Source organism: Coccomyxa subellipsoidea (assembly GCF_000258705.1).
Source record: "Coccomyxa subellipsoidea C-169, whole genome shotgun sequence".
Classification (NCBI taxonomy): Eukaryota; Viridiplantae; Chlorophyta; class Trebouxiophyceae; family Coccomyxaceae; genus Coccomyxa; species Coccomyxa subellipsoidea.
This window is the reverse complement of record NW_005178035.1, coordinates 1,653,500-1,668,046: the sequence shown is the minus strand read 5'-3', so window position 1 is coordinate 1,668,046 and position 14,547 is coordinate 1,653,500. Positions and strand designations below refer to the sequence as shown.

Genomic DNA, 14,547 nt, shown 5'->3' with positions numbered 1-14,547 from the left:
GCTGACGTGCACGTAAGCCCGTACACAGGCAGCAGACAGAGGGAGGAGGCGCTCTTTTGCTGCCAACATTTGAACTTGGTACGCGCATCTGCTCATCCTCATTGCCGTAGCAAGCACCGGTAGTGCGGCCAAGTCAAGGGCTTTGTCGGCTTCCCTCCTTTTCCTCATGTTGTGCCCAATATTTGCCATTGTCCAAATCTGATTCATATGTCTCATCTAGGGTGCTTTCGATTGAGCTCAGTGCTTCCTGTCTGAGGCGAAGGTCCCTCACTAATTTCAAAAAACGTGTCAAGCCGGAGCCCGAACCTTGGATGATAAGGAACGGGCAAAGGGCTCGGGAAATTTCCTGTCAAACTTTCTTTGCCATAGAAAGTTCTTGGCACATCTGAATAAGTTGCGCACGATCTTTGCAGAGATCATTGTCGCCTCGTTGACAAGTTGATATGTGTCGTCCTCAATGCATGGCAGCGGTACAGTTGATGAGGGTGTCGGTATTCTCATGATCATCATTATTTATTACAATAAATTTGGTACTCAGTGCACTTTAATCTGATCGCACCTCCAAGGTGCGCCTTGCACAAACCCCTGATCGCCTGATCAGAGCAAAATCTAGGAAGGTCAGGAACCACAAATCCTGTCAGCCTTCATCGGCCCTCCTGAGAGTAATTTCTGTTGCTGCAGGAGCCATGCTGACGATCAGCCGCCAGGCGCAGGCGTTCTCTGTGGTGGCTGCATGCGTTGCCAGCATGGCAGCGTCACTTTGGCTAGCGCGCCTGATGGACTCTGGCAGTGCCCTTCCCATGGCTCTCCTGTGGGCAGGCCTCGCCCTCTGTGTGGCTTTCGCCCTTCCTGTCTTTGGTGCGCAGCCCCCCAACATCCCCTCCTCATCCACCGAATTCAAACATGTCTCATGTTCAAAAACCCAGCATGGAGGGAACATCGCATTTTCTCCACATGTTCTTGACTGCTGTTAGTTCTTTGCCAGGCATCTTCTGTAGCTTTGTAGACTTTGTTATGTGGCTGAGGTGGTGTCGATCAATTTCTGCAGGCAGCAAATTTGCGCCGCGCTCCAAAGCGCGCATGCAGAGGGCGATCAACCTGATGACATATGACTCGGCTTACGAGGCAGAGACACAAGAGAGAACAGCCTTCAGTGCCAAAGGAGAGTTTTCAGCACAGCCGCCATCAATCAAGGCCATGCAGGCTCCGCAGCCCGCTTCAGAGGGTGGGTGTCAATTCAACCTGCCGCCCAGACGCATGTTTGCCTTTGGTAGGCATGCATAGTCTATCATCTTGCTTGCCTCCATCTGAGCACTGGCAGCGTTGTAGCACTGGCAGAGCACTAGCAAAGGATCAGGACATATGCGCACATGCTCAACCCAGTCCCCAAGAGGCTGCTTCTTGTGTACATGTGCAATCAAATCGAAACCCGGCGGAGTATTCAAAAGCGGGGATCAGGAATACGGTATTCTTGCTCCTGAACACCCTCTTGCCTGCTGTGTGCATGGCTGATCGTCCTGTTCTGATATGCAGTCTCTGCGCGTTTTGGATGCACGGAGGATGCAGTGATCATTGTTGGCGCCGGCATTGCCGGCCTATCTGCAGCCGCATCCCTGCACAAGGTGAAAAGTTGCCCATATCCTGTGCCACCACCTCTTTAGACCTTCCTGTACTCGATGAACATCATCTGCCTGGAAATGCTTTCTCCTCTTCGCTGCATGCACTCATTCCTTGCTGCACGTTGCTTCACATTTTACACTGCCGGCCCACTACCTTTACGTCTGCTGCGGGGGATTGTTTCTGCAAGCTTTAAAGAACGTCAAGCAGAGCTCACAGCATATGAAGGCGCTGGAATGCCCCCCACAATCTGAAAATGCTGCCACCGCTACAGGTGGGGGTCCGGGCGGTGGTGCTGGAGAGGGAGGGGGGCCCGCGCGAGGAGGGCAGCGCAATCACCTTTTGGCCCAATGCATTCAGAGTCCTGGATGCTCTGGGTGTTGCAGCACCAGTCAGGGAGAGCCATCCGCTGGTGCGCAGGTGAGTGCGGACCTTATGCTGCCCTGGTGCCGATGTGGCTTGACCTGGCAATGACACCGTGCTGACATGATGCTGATGTCATGCTGGCATGCCAGTGACATGGCGCCAATAATATTATTTTGCCTGTTTGGATGTATTACAATCTCAATTTGGGCATACCTGAGAGTATTGAAGCAGCTCAAGTGCTCTTTCATCTTATTGTGTTTCGCTGGATTGAAAAGTAGGCTGTTATTGACCTCAACGGGGATTTACCGGATAAAAGAAAATACACCATTTCATCTAGCTGCCATAGAGTGCATGGCCATCACGTACTCATAGGAGGCTAGAAATAGCTCCCATGTGCAGGGCATCCTTCAGGGAATTAAATTGGTCTGAGTGGGGTGTTTTGGGGCTGCAGGGTGGAGATAGTGAATTGGGACGGGCAGGTTCTGCGCAGCTTCGGGCTGGACGAGTGCGAGGGATCGCCCCATGACGCGCGCATCGTTCGACGCAACTCCCTCCTGGCAGCACTACGGACCGCGGTTCCGGACGGCGCCACCCATTACGGTGTCACCATCGCAGACGTGCATGCCACAGAGACCGGTGAGCCACCGACATGCAAACCCCCTTTTCTGTTGCACACATTGTGTCTGAACCAAGAGGCAGCCTTCCCTTCTATTGGGTTCTTGCAGCGTCTAGGATGTCTTGCACTCTCTGGGGATTCATCTGATGTCATTTGCAAGAGGCAACATGAACAGACTATGAAGCGTGTGGGCATTGCACCACAGATGTACGCAGCACGGCATCAAAGTGCAGGTTCTTAGCATGCATGAGCCAGATTTTTTGGCATGAAAGGAGACCGGGCACATTAGGTGAATAAATGACACTGTCTCGCTGGCGTGGCCAGGTGCTGAGGTGGAGTTGGCTACCGGCGAGCGGCTGCGGTGCAAGGCAGTGGTGGGTGCAGACGGGGTCAAGAGCCGCATCGCTGCCAAACTGGGACTCAAACCTGCCACCTATGCAGGAGAGGTGTACTACAGGTGGGTACCTTGCTTGCTTGCTCTTGGGCACATGTCATGCTTCATGCTTTCTCACGCTTGACATCTTTCGAAATTTGACGGTCATGCATACTGGGGGGTATGGTTGCTTGCAATCAATTACCCAACGCCTTGTCCATCTGTGGACTGCACGGTGAAATTCTGAACCATGTGCAGACTGTGCACTTGAATTTTGATTTGAGCTGAATGAGATAATGGTGGCATTTGCAGGGGGGTGGCCACGTTCCCAGAGGGCGTTCCTGAGCCTCCTGGCACGCTGCGCATGATATGGAGCCAGCGCGGCGTGAGAGTGGGAATCTCAACAATCTCAGCCACCGAGTGCTTCTGGTTCACCACACTCGCATGCCCCGAGCAAGCCAAGATGGAGACTCCAGAGAAGCGCCAGGCAAGATCTCTGTCTCTTTTTGCGGAACATTGACCTCACAGTCACTGAAACCAGGCTCAGTCACAGGCTCTGAAAAGAAAGCATTGCTTCTAGAGACAATGGAGGGATGCTTCTATGAATTTAATCTGTATATAGGCTTGTTTGTCGCTGCAGTCAAATCAGGCAAGGAAAGCTTTGCAGCAGCATTGGCTTCCAGTAAAAAGCATTCAAACTGGCTGCAGACGCCCATAGGACACTGGCTTTTGGTTCACCGGTCGGCCAATAATAACAACAATAGTGATATCAGTAATGTTAGTAATAGTACTAGTACTAGTAACAGTAAGCACTGGCGGCAGGCGGACGCTCTGTCGAGCGCGGCCGGCTTCTGCGCTTTGCCGGCCCAAATCCTAACTAAAAAATAGTGATATCAGTAATATTAGTAACAATACTGGTAACAAAGAAGCGCTGGCGGCAGGCAGATGCTCTGGCGAGTGTGGCTGGCTTCTGCGCGCACATCGAGGACGCCATCCGCCACACTCCGGCGGAGAAGATCAGCCGCTCGCGCATCGTGGACCGGTGGCTGCGCGCGGATTGCACTGTCGGCCAGGGGTGTATCACCGTGGCGGGAGACGCGCTGCACCCCATGACCCCCAGCCTCGGCCAGGGCGGCTGCATCGCACTCGAGGTAGACACAACACACCTGCACCTCTAGGTGCTCCCATTTCACGAAACTTGTTCCAGCCAAACTGAAGGGATACGAAAGGGGCCGTTGGACATGCGTATTTGTCTGCTGTTGCATGCTTCAAATGTCTTCAGAGCTCCAGCAATAGAGAGCCGTGTGCTGCTTGCATGCAGACACCCTTTGCCATTCTCGGCACCTGTGCATCGTTCAGATTGAGGAGCAGTGCACTCTGGGCAAGTCCAGGCGCAGGCTCTGCCACAGAAGGCTAGCTGTCATGCTGAATTTTTTGTCACATGCAGTACTTCTTTGTCAGGAGCTCATCTCAAGGTTGATGATCTGATGATGAATTTCCAACGTGCAGGACGGCGTGATGCTGGCCAAAGCGATAGCAGCGGTCGGTGGCGCGGCGGCTCCGGCTAAGCAAGTAGCTGCGGCGCTGCGCGGGTACGAGCGGGAGAGGGTGGCGCGTGCGATGCCCGTTACGGTCAAGTCCCATGTCATGGGCGCCATGCTGCAGATCCGTAACCCGTGGGTGAGTCATCCACCGGGAGTGCAACTATCATTGACTTAATTTAATAGCACATGCTGTCCCCCTTCTACTTCTGCAAAGCGATAAGCTGAGAAATCGTTTGGGGTAAACAGAACTTCAATAAATTACCTCACAAAGATTACGGCAGGTAGAGGTGATCCTTCCAAATTTCGGTTCACGACTGAACGGATCCTGGCAAAGTTCCACCCTTTGGTAGCAATGACGCTAAGTAGATGGAGCTTGCCTTTGTGCTCTCAGTCTTGGAGCTTGTTTGCCACTGTCCCCTCTCTCCTGTGAACGCATCTGTGCAATGATGGGCACTTCTGAAAGCTCTAGCAACCAGACCCAATGAGGATACAGGCAATAGATGTTGACCCCAATATATTGGATATGGATGTTCTATCATTGCAATTGTTGCCCCTGACTTTCAACGCCTGCAACAAGTTGGCAAGCTCAAGTCCAAGTGTCTGTCAAGTGAGAATTTGGTGTGGCATGCACTGCAGTTCACTTTTGTGCGCAACTGGGTGGTGCGCAACTTCTACCCGGTGCACAGCTTCCTCAAGCCTGCCGCCTTTGACTGCGGCACACTGGAGGCAAAGCACGACGCCAGCGCAGCACTCGATGCTGCAGCAACCGATGCAATAACAGAGCAGCCGGGCTCGGCAGAGGCAGAAGCAGGAAGCCGCCCGGATATTCCGGAGCAAGCTTCCTCCAATAACGGCCAGAGCCTGAGCTCCGGGCTGCTTAAGGGGATTACTCAGCGCGGCCAGAACTGGCCAAGGGAAGTCACCGTCAGAGACAAGGGCGATTGGTAAAACGAGCAGACCGTTTTTGGGGCGCCCTTCTGCGGCGACCAAACCGGCCCTGCAGTCTGAAAACCACAGATATTGCGTAGGTCATCGAAAGAGTCAGGAAGCAACGAAAGAGGTGAGTACTCTGGCTGAGTTGGCAGCCATGAAATGAAACGCCGTCGGGTGCCCCTGCGCGCTTGAACTGAGGCATTCAAGACAATATTGGTCGAGCCGTTTGTCCATTAGGGGCGATTGCTGGAGCAATAATACATTGTTCTGCTGACTACTTGCTCATCATATCCCCTCACCTTGGCGCATTTGCCTTGAAATCATGTGGAGTCTTCGCAGCTGGGGGCCATTTCCCCACCAGCTTGGCATTTGGTGCTGTTTGGTTTTGTCAATCCGATCGGGGACAGAATGAGCAAGAAGCAGATTCACATTCAAAACACACGGGCACATTTCAAACGCACAAACAGCACTTGGATGCTGTGTACAACAAGTGTGCATTTGATTAGCTGCAGAGGAAGTTTAGGGATGCTGTCATCCCTCTGCAAATTTGCAGAAACCTGCAGGCTATCTAAAAAGGTGTATTCAAAATGGTATTCCAGCTGTATCTCTGCTTGTTGAGACCTGACACAAGTTCCAGGATGATGGCAGGATACCTCTGACCAGATGCGATTTCATGGTGAAGGGATACATTATTTTATGTTTGGACATTGCCCTCACAATACCCAACAGCCATCTTGGCTGTGATATGCAGCCTGTTTTGAACCTTGGGTTCAGAGCTGAGAGGACGAGAACATGAAGACATCATGTGTTTTCTACAATCGGCAGTTGTCTCTCCCTGGAATTGACAGGAGGTGTTTTCAAGATCTGCTGGCTCAGACCGTCTGCAATTAGACGTGACGTGCTGCAATTAGAGCATCATGATATCCTTGCAGATGAGTGAAGAGATATCAGACAGTCTTCTATTTCAGAAGCCTTGCCATGAGCAATATGATGACTCATGAGAGCCTCTCTGAGCGGTGTGTTTGGCTCCATTAATGTGCTCTTGTTTGGTTGAAATATTGGTAGATAGGAAGCAGGCCGGCTGTGGCTTCTGTACTATCATTCTGCACTATCATTCTGGCATTTCCTGCGTGTTCTGCTCTTGCTGTGTCTTGAGAGCGGTGGCTGGGTATCGCGTGTGATGCAAGCCCTAGCACAGTGTTCAAAGTGGTTCTTTACCCGATTCTCTTCTTTGTCTCCTGGAGATTGCCGGAGCGGTGGGGCATGATATCAGAATTGATATAATAATGTATGTTCATGAACAATGCGCAGTCTGAACCCAGGCTTGTGTTCTTTTTGTAAACGTATTAGCACGCAAATGGAAAGCGTTCTGTAAAGTCATATGTCTGGCGGGTCTTTTGCAGAAGAAAACAAACTGTATCCATCAGCAGTGCATTTACAGGTGCATGCTGCATTGTTATATTATTATGCTGCAAGCCAGCAAGACATGTGGGCAGTTGAGTCGGTCGTGCTGATGTCATCCGAGGAATGTCAGGCGAAAGCGAAGCTGCCGCTCGGCCATGCATTGCAGTCCAAGAATTCTTGCATTGCGCCGTAATCATAATATATATATAGATGTTATCCGGGATAATCATGTGTTGCAGCGTTGTGGTCACCTGGCTGCGCGATCAAACACGACCAGTCCGTGACGGTGAGCGATCGCAAGCCTGTGCAGAGACTGCCGTATTTCCGAGGCAGACAAGTTCTGGGGACACGTACCTCAATTGCATGGTCGACTTCGGGCATAGCAAAGCGTGATACACACAATATTGTCGTGCGCGGCCCTGTGACCAGACTCTGCAAAGCTTGCAGCTGGCAAAGGCTCGTTCGCAACCGGTATCTCTTTTGAGCGGTAGACGTGCCCTCGTAATCTGTGAGCAAAGCAGCAGGTTGCATATGATATTGAACCTATCCTCAAGCAGCTGAATTGTCCTATATTTATCTTTCTGCGACTTGCCTTCCGCAGCTGCTCATCCGAGGTTCGAGTCGCCCAGTCCAGAGACAGGCACACAGCAAAGTCCAGTAATCTTCAGTGCTAGCAGATAAAATGCACTTTATTGTAGTAACTGTCTTGATTTTAAGGCGTGGAAGGTTTCGATACAGTAGCTGTTACACAGCCTTGCCGATGCTTGACTTTAACGTACCAGTCGCTCACTCCAGGGAGCAGCAAAGCAGCATCTTATATGGAATGCAGCCCAATTCGCCCTCATCACAGGGCAGCAAGAACGGCTCGACTGATCATGAAGCAAGGCCCTCCAAGCAAAGCTGCTTTTAGCCAGAGGTCTTGACATAAAGATTGGCACATGCGCAGGAACTATGCTATTGCTAAGCCGGCGCTCTGCTTCCCTGGCAGCTTCCACCACCAGCCTGGCAGCTGTCGTGCTGCTGGCTCATGCAGTGGATGAAAACGACGCCCTGCTAGCCCTGCTGCTCTGGGCCGGCCTCGCCCTGTGCCTCTTCTCTGCCATGACCCTCCTTGGTGAGCTTTTAATCCTTCCTTCCTTGTCAATAACTCTGAGTCTTTGAATCCCATGCTTGACGCTAACCTTGAGAATCAGAACTGCATGTTGAATTCCCCCTAAGGTGGCTGGAAAAGCGATGTAATCTGGCCAACTGACATGCTGCAATCTTGCATTTTCAGACACTCACCATGAGCTTTCCTTGCCCCCAAACATTTTCCCCGCAGCCGCACCTGGGTTCATGTAAGCAATGACATCATCAGTCCTCCTGCTCCCATAGACAACATTCTTTTGGCCGATGCCATGTGATCACACCGCAAGGCAGCCCTTTTCCTTTTCTTAAAGCTTGCACTGCCCTACTATATGTTGAACTATTCTCAATCGCGCTTATGTTTCGACAAGGTGTCTTTCATATATTCTTACATTCCCCAATAGTCCAATTCTTACACTGAGACAAGGCTTTGCTTGCAGGAGCGAGTTATGGGCCAAAGGCTAGGGCGCTAAAGCAGGCAGTCGGTGATGGGCCCCTGTATGACTCTGCTTCAGAGGAGCAATTTCGCGGCTCCACAGCAGACACTGTCAAGTGCAAGGGTGCATCGGCCGGCGTCGCTGTTGCTGTACAGGCAGGCCAGACACCCGCAGGTAATAGTCATTCACACTGGTGATTTGCAAGAATGTCCCTTGTACTTCACCCATCTACGATGGTATAAATTCCTGGGTAGCGGGGGGCGTTGGCGGGGGGGGTGAAAAAGAGCTACTGAGCACCGTGCCCACGGTTGTTTGGGTCTTGCTTGGAAGTGGCAAGTCCAGCAATGGGTAGAAACTGGCACCTTTTCACTGCCACTTGTCTGCGGGATGCACCTTGCACCTTGGCAGGAAAGCGTGCGATGACAATGATAATGACATGGTATATCCCTCTGGTTGTTGAGGCCTCACATGATTTCAAGAGGGGCATGCTATCACATGACATGCAAAGCCGGTATGCTTGAAGGCGGTTCTTGGCAAGGACTCCTTGCAAGGGCACTACTTTGAAGTTCAGAATTCACTTGGTCAGAGACTAAACCTCTGCCAGAGCGGGGCGCTTCGTTTTTGCATGGCAAGACGAATGCGCAGCATGAGGTGCTGCTGTTGTATTATATCTAGACCTGTTGCATGGTGGTATCTTTGGTAGTACTGTGTCCCAGTGGAAGCTGTGTATATAAAGCTGATCCCCTATGATGGGCTGCAGTGTCTGCGCGCTTTGGGAGGACAGACAACGCCGTCATAGTGGTGGGAGCTGGCATCGCCGGCCTGTCCGCAGCGGCCTCCCTGCACAAGGTATCACTACCATTACTCTTGCCTCTGGTGCCTAATGTGCCAAGATAGGCCGAGCTGGAAGGCTGTCATAGAAACGCTGCTGCGACGCACCTAAGCCATTTGTGGCTTGGCTAGGCATGTAATAATAATAATAATAATAATAATAATAATAATAATAATAATAATAATAATAATAATAATAATAATAATAATAATAATAATAATAATAATAATAATAATTATTATTATAATTCTTGCCTCTGTACTGCCAACTCTTGTTGCACCTTTTCTCACGGGCATTCAAAGGTGCAAGTTTCAGGAACTGAAGTATGAAGTGATTGTTATTCTCATAGGGATGTCGGTGTGCCTGAAATGCCTAGCATTCTCTGCCACGCAAGGTCAAGAGGACAGCACGCAGTTCTCTTATTGCTTCAATATTGGCAGAGGCAGCAATTGGCCAGCACAGCTGTGCTTTAGAAACATGAGGAAGCTTTTCTGCAACTCAGGGCATGCTCATCGGTAGAGGCCTCTGAGAGTAGCAGCTGACACAGCTGAAAGTGTGGGTTCCCCCGTTATTTAGAAGTGCTGCCACCGCTGCAGGTGGGGGTCCGGGCGGTGGTGCTGGAGAGGGAGGGGGGCCCGCGCGAGGAGGGCAGCGCAATTACTTTCTGGCCCAACGCATTTCGTGTTCTGGACGCTCTGGGGGTCGCAGCACCAGTCAGGGAGACTCACCCGCTGGTGAAAAGGTACAGTACTTTCATATCACTGCCATGCTTGATGCTGTTCGGGTTGCCGGGCCTGTCAGGGATATACACCCGCTGCTGAAAAGGTGGTTGCTGACCTGGCAATGACCTGGCGCTGACCTGGTGGTGATTGGCAATGTTGTTGGTATGCGCATGACATGCGTTGAGAAGTACGAAGTGTGTCATGGAATCTTAATGACCCCCAGGCGATAGCTTAGTTGGGGGTTGGGGAAGTATTCTGAGCTGGCAGTGACCTGGCGCGTCATGTGATGCTGAGCTGGCATTATTGTACGCATGCACAAGGCATGCTGACAAAATCCCAAGTCCAGAGTCGCACATTTGCGCCCTTCTGTCAGCAGCTGCGGTGCATTGAAGTTTCCCTAGATAGCCTTGGTTAGGCATTTGAGCAGGGCAGAAGATGGCATGTGCATCAGAGGACATGAGAGAGAGGATGCTTTACATCATTGCCAGCCAGCCAACAAGGCTGTTCATATGAGTGTTTTGAGTTCGAACAGGGTGGAGATAGTGAACTGGGACGGGCAGCTTCTGCGCAGCTTCGGGCTGGACGAGTGCGAGGGATCGCCCCATGACGCGCGCATCGTTCGACGCAACTCCCTCCTGGCCGCACTACGGACCGCGGTGCCGGACGGCGCCACACACTACGGCGTCACCATCGCAGACGTGCATGCTACAGACACAGGTGAGCTCAAGAATGCATTTAAACTTAGTGAGATGCAGTTTTGTGAGTTCAGAACCTGAGGCTTGCAAGAGCAAGAAGAAGTCCAAGCGCGCAGACTGTAGACACCGGTGAGCATCTGCTGACTGCTGCAATGACAATTAACATGAGGCAACATGCAGACTAGGCTGCATATTATTCAGGCCTTCCGGATGTGGCTGCAGACGCCATGTGTGCATGCCATATGGCCTCTGGCTTGTGCTGGGTCCGGTGAGGTGTCAACAAACTTTGAGGTGCATAACGAGTGCTTTCATGCCTTCTGCAGTCATTAACCAAATGCCGAGAACTCAGCATGAAACCAGACAAAGATATGCTCAGACTCTGGCTTCAGAGTGCACCAAGTGATTGTGGATCTACATTGTCCCAGATCACAGCATGCTAGGGCAGCATGCTCTTAAGTCAAGCGATTAACTCGCTTTGCTTTTGGGGCTTAGCTAAACCCTGAACCCTAAAAATTTGAAAAATATATGACAGGTGCTGAGGTGCAGTTGGCCACCGGCGAGCGGCTGCGCTGTAAGGCTGTGATTGGCGCAGACGGCGTCAAGAGCCGCATTGCTGCCAAGCTGGGAATGAAGCCTGCCACCTACGCAGGAGAAGTCTACTACAGGTGGGACTGCTCACTACAATCTCTGCTGTCCTGCATGCATGGACTTCATGTTTTGATGAGAACTGGAGGTCCAGCCTTTTGAGACAGGCAGGGTGCAGGACTCTTGTGATAAAGCAGCTAAAGACATGGACAATCCGGCTAATGATAGTATTGTCCAGACATATTGCGCATCCACATGCTTCATGTTGGGTGCCAGTGCCTTTGCTCGCTTTTTGAGAGCAGCATCCCACGATATAAAGCCATCATCTTTATAGTAGAACGTGATACAATCCCTCAGACAGTGTGAAGTGTGAGAATGTGAGAAAAAAATTGACTGTTTTCTTACAATAGCGTAGGAGAGTACCCCCGGCTGGCCGGGGGCGCTATAAATACTGAGCACCGTGCCCACAAATGATTGGGTCTTGCTTTCCGAACCCATTAGAGAGTAGGATACCTGGCAGCCTTGACTGCAGCTCGTCTGCAGACGCACCTCGCCTCTTGGCCGAAAAAACTTGTAAAAGTAATGAAAGTACAAGAGAGTGTGCGTGACACCTGGCGCTGATGTGGCATCCGCAGGGGGGTGGCCACGTTCCCGGGGGGCGTTCCAGAGCCGCCCGGCACGCTGCGCATGATATGGAGCCAGCGCGGCGTCAGAGTGGGAATCTCAACAATCTCAGCCACCGAGTGCTTCTGGTTCACCACACTCGCATGCCCCGAGCAAGCCAAGATGGAGACACCAGAGAAGCGCCAGGCATGACTAATCCCCCTCCAAGTGCTTGACGCCTGGCAAGGAACCAGCTTTGGCCTAGCTTTCATTATCGTAACCGCTGCTTGGACATAGATTCATTCCGGCCAGTAGTGTTGACATCTTACAAAAGGAGATGGGATCTCAGAGCATGCAACATCAACACTGCTGTGGGCACACAATAAGCGTCATTGAGCTGGCGTGACCCCAAGTGCACTCATCCAAGCATGTCCCCTCCTTGACAATTTTATGTGTAGCCTCTTCAATGGCTTCAGCGCCACCAGTGAAAGGTAGCCTTGATAAGTGATTGTGCCAATAATAGAAGTAGTATACTACTTTCTTCACACAAGACTCTCTGGCGAAAGGCGGATGCTCTGGCGAGTGTGGCCGGTTTCTGCGCGCACATCGAGGACGCGATTCGCCACACGCCAGCGGACAATATCAGCCGCTCGCGCATCGTGGACCGGTGGCTGAAAAATGGGACAATCTTGGGCCAGGGGTGTATCACTGTGGCGGGGGACGCGCTGCACCCCATGACCCCCAGCCTCGGCCAGGGCGGCTGCATCGCACTCGAGGTGGGCACTCCTGCACCCTTCTGTCTTGCTTCACCAAACAGAGAAGGATACTGAATGCATCATGTATATGCTTTTCCCTGCTAGACGTGTGTCACAAAGGGCCCGTGCACGTTGACAAGGACTCAGTCCAGAGCACGTATTTAGAGAGTGTCAGAAGTGAGGATCATAGTTTTGCTTGACACCCCATAGAGCAGAAGCACTTGCCATTTCGTGTACAGATCAGCTTTGTCATTTTGTCTGTGATTTTATCAAGTCATCACCAAGTGAAGCTGGTTGACTTGAAGTGTAGATCCCAGATCAGCACCCTCACAAGCTGCTGAATCCGCTCACAGGACGGTGTGATGCTGGCCAAAGCAATAGCAGCGGCCGGCGGTACGGCGGCGCCGGCCGGGGCAATAGCTGCAGCGCTGCGCGGGTACGAGAGCGAGAGAGTGGCGCGGGCGATGCCCGTAACGGCCAAGTCTCACATGATGGGCGCCATGCTGCAGATCCGTAACCCCTGGGTGAGTCCGTAACCCCCTCGTCATTACTCACCACGACTAACCCGTAATTCCCCATTCAAAATCCCTGCATCTTCTGGCGGGCCAGTGATCTGTGGCTCTGCACTGCATGGCACATGTAAGGGAATCATGGCTTGTCAATGTGGGGACGATTTCCCCTGGCAAACTTTATATTGAAATATTTCTGGGCACTGTTTTACAATATAAATCAAAAGTGTGTGTGGGCAGTTCACCGCTGCGCGCAACTGGGTGGTGCGGAACTTCTACCCGGTGCACGGCTTCCTCAAGCCTGCTGCCTTTGACTGCGGCACGTTTGAGCCAGAATTCGACAGAAAGGCCCATGAACCTTCCATCTGAGGATGGTTTGACATTTAACCAAGTGTCTGTTCAAGCCATCCAAGGAATATCAGCGCTCCGAACAGACACTGCTTCTTTACAGGCGCGAAAGGGCAGTACCCTGGGTGCAAGCATATATTGCATGTCATTATGCAAGCCAAAGTTGGCGCAGCCAGGATCCCAAAAGGGACCAGACTAGCGCTGTTTAGCAGCCTGCTTCCAAAGGTGCCAGTTCATAGTGCAATGCTTAGAAGATACCGCAAATTTGGGATTCTTTCATTCTCCCATGTTTTGTGTCAGCATGGCTTCAGAATTGAATTCTCGTATTGAAGGAAGAGTAAGAAGTGGAGGGAACGTGTGCTGCACATTCTGCGCACACCAAGCAAGGGCATTTCCTTGGCGGTGGGATTTTGAGAATTCCAGGCATTCCAGTAATTCCTTAGATCCTGCAAGCTAGTCTTCATATGGGCTTGCCAAATGATCACCGCAAATCCCATGTACATGTTTTATCGCTGCCGCCTGGTCAATTGACAAGAGTGGCCCATGAACTTTCTCATTGCCTCCTGGTTTTCCACCGTAAGCATTGTTTTTTGCAGGCTGTTGTTTGCGCATCAGAAATACTCCTGGTGTTTTCTTGTGAAGTGCCCGGCAGATAGTGTCTTGGGCTTGTTCTCTAGTCGGGTAGTCGGATGCCTGTGAAGTGGTCATCATACCCTGTACATCACCATGTGCAGACCATGTGGGTGTCTTTCATGTCAGCTTCCCTAAACCATTAGTAATCAAAAGGGGTCTGGTTACCGATCATTGTTTCAGGGATGAAGTGATCTAATTGTTAGGCGCCCTGATAATAGGCGTGCTGTGCAGCTTGGTATTATCCTCAAATGGGACACACGAAGTGTGCCAAGGCAATTGAAAGCCCAAACGCGTCCGTATACCCATCAGTGTTACTATATAGGGGTGATTCAGTGTTCAAGTGTCTTGCTGCCAAGCATCCCAGACGGGTTACTATTACAAGAATGTGTCAGTGCCCCCTAATGGGGTCCGATGTACATGTCACAGTTAGACACATGGTAGCCAGCTGTG

The 14,547-nt window shown here is 51.5% G+C and overlaps 1 protein-coding gene across 1 annotated transcript; it reads left to right on the top strand.

Annotated features, from left to right (window-relative positions):
- Positions 1-1,556: 1,556 nt before the first annotated feature.
- On the top strand, positions 1,557-12,682 carry COCSUDRAFT_15686 (FAD/NAD(P)-binding domain-containing protein; the record flags this gene model as incomplete). Its single annotated transcript, XM_005647759.1, has 7 exons — positions 1,557-1,622; positions 1,892-2,037; positions 2,474-2,619; positions 2,924-3,056; positions 3,285-3,470; positions 7,294-7,324; positions 12,464-12,682. Coding segments are annotated over 7 exons (927 nt in total), but the record flags the coding sequence as incomplete, so codon positions are not given.
- Between the last annotated feature and the right edge of the window lie 1,865 nt (positions 12,683-14,547).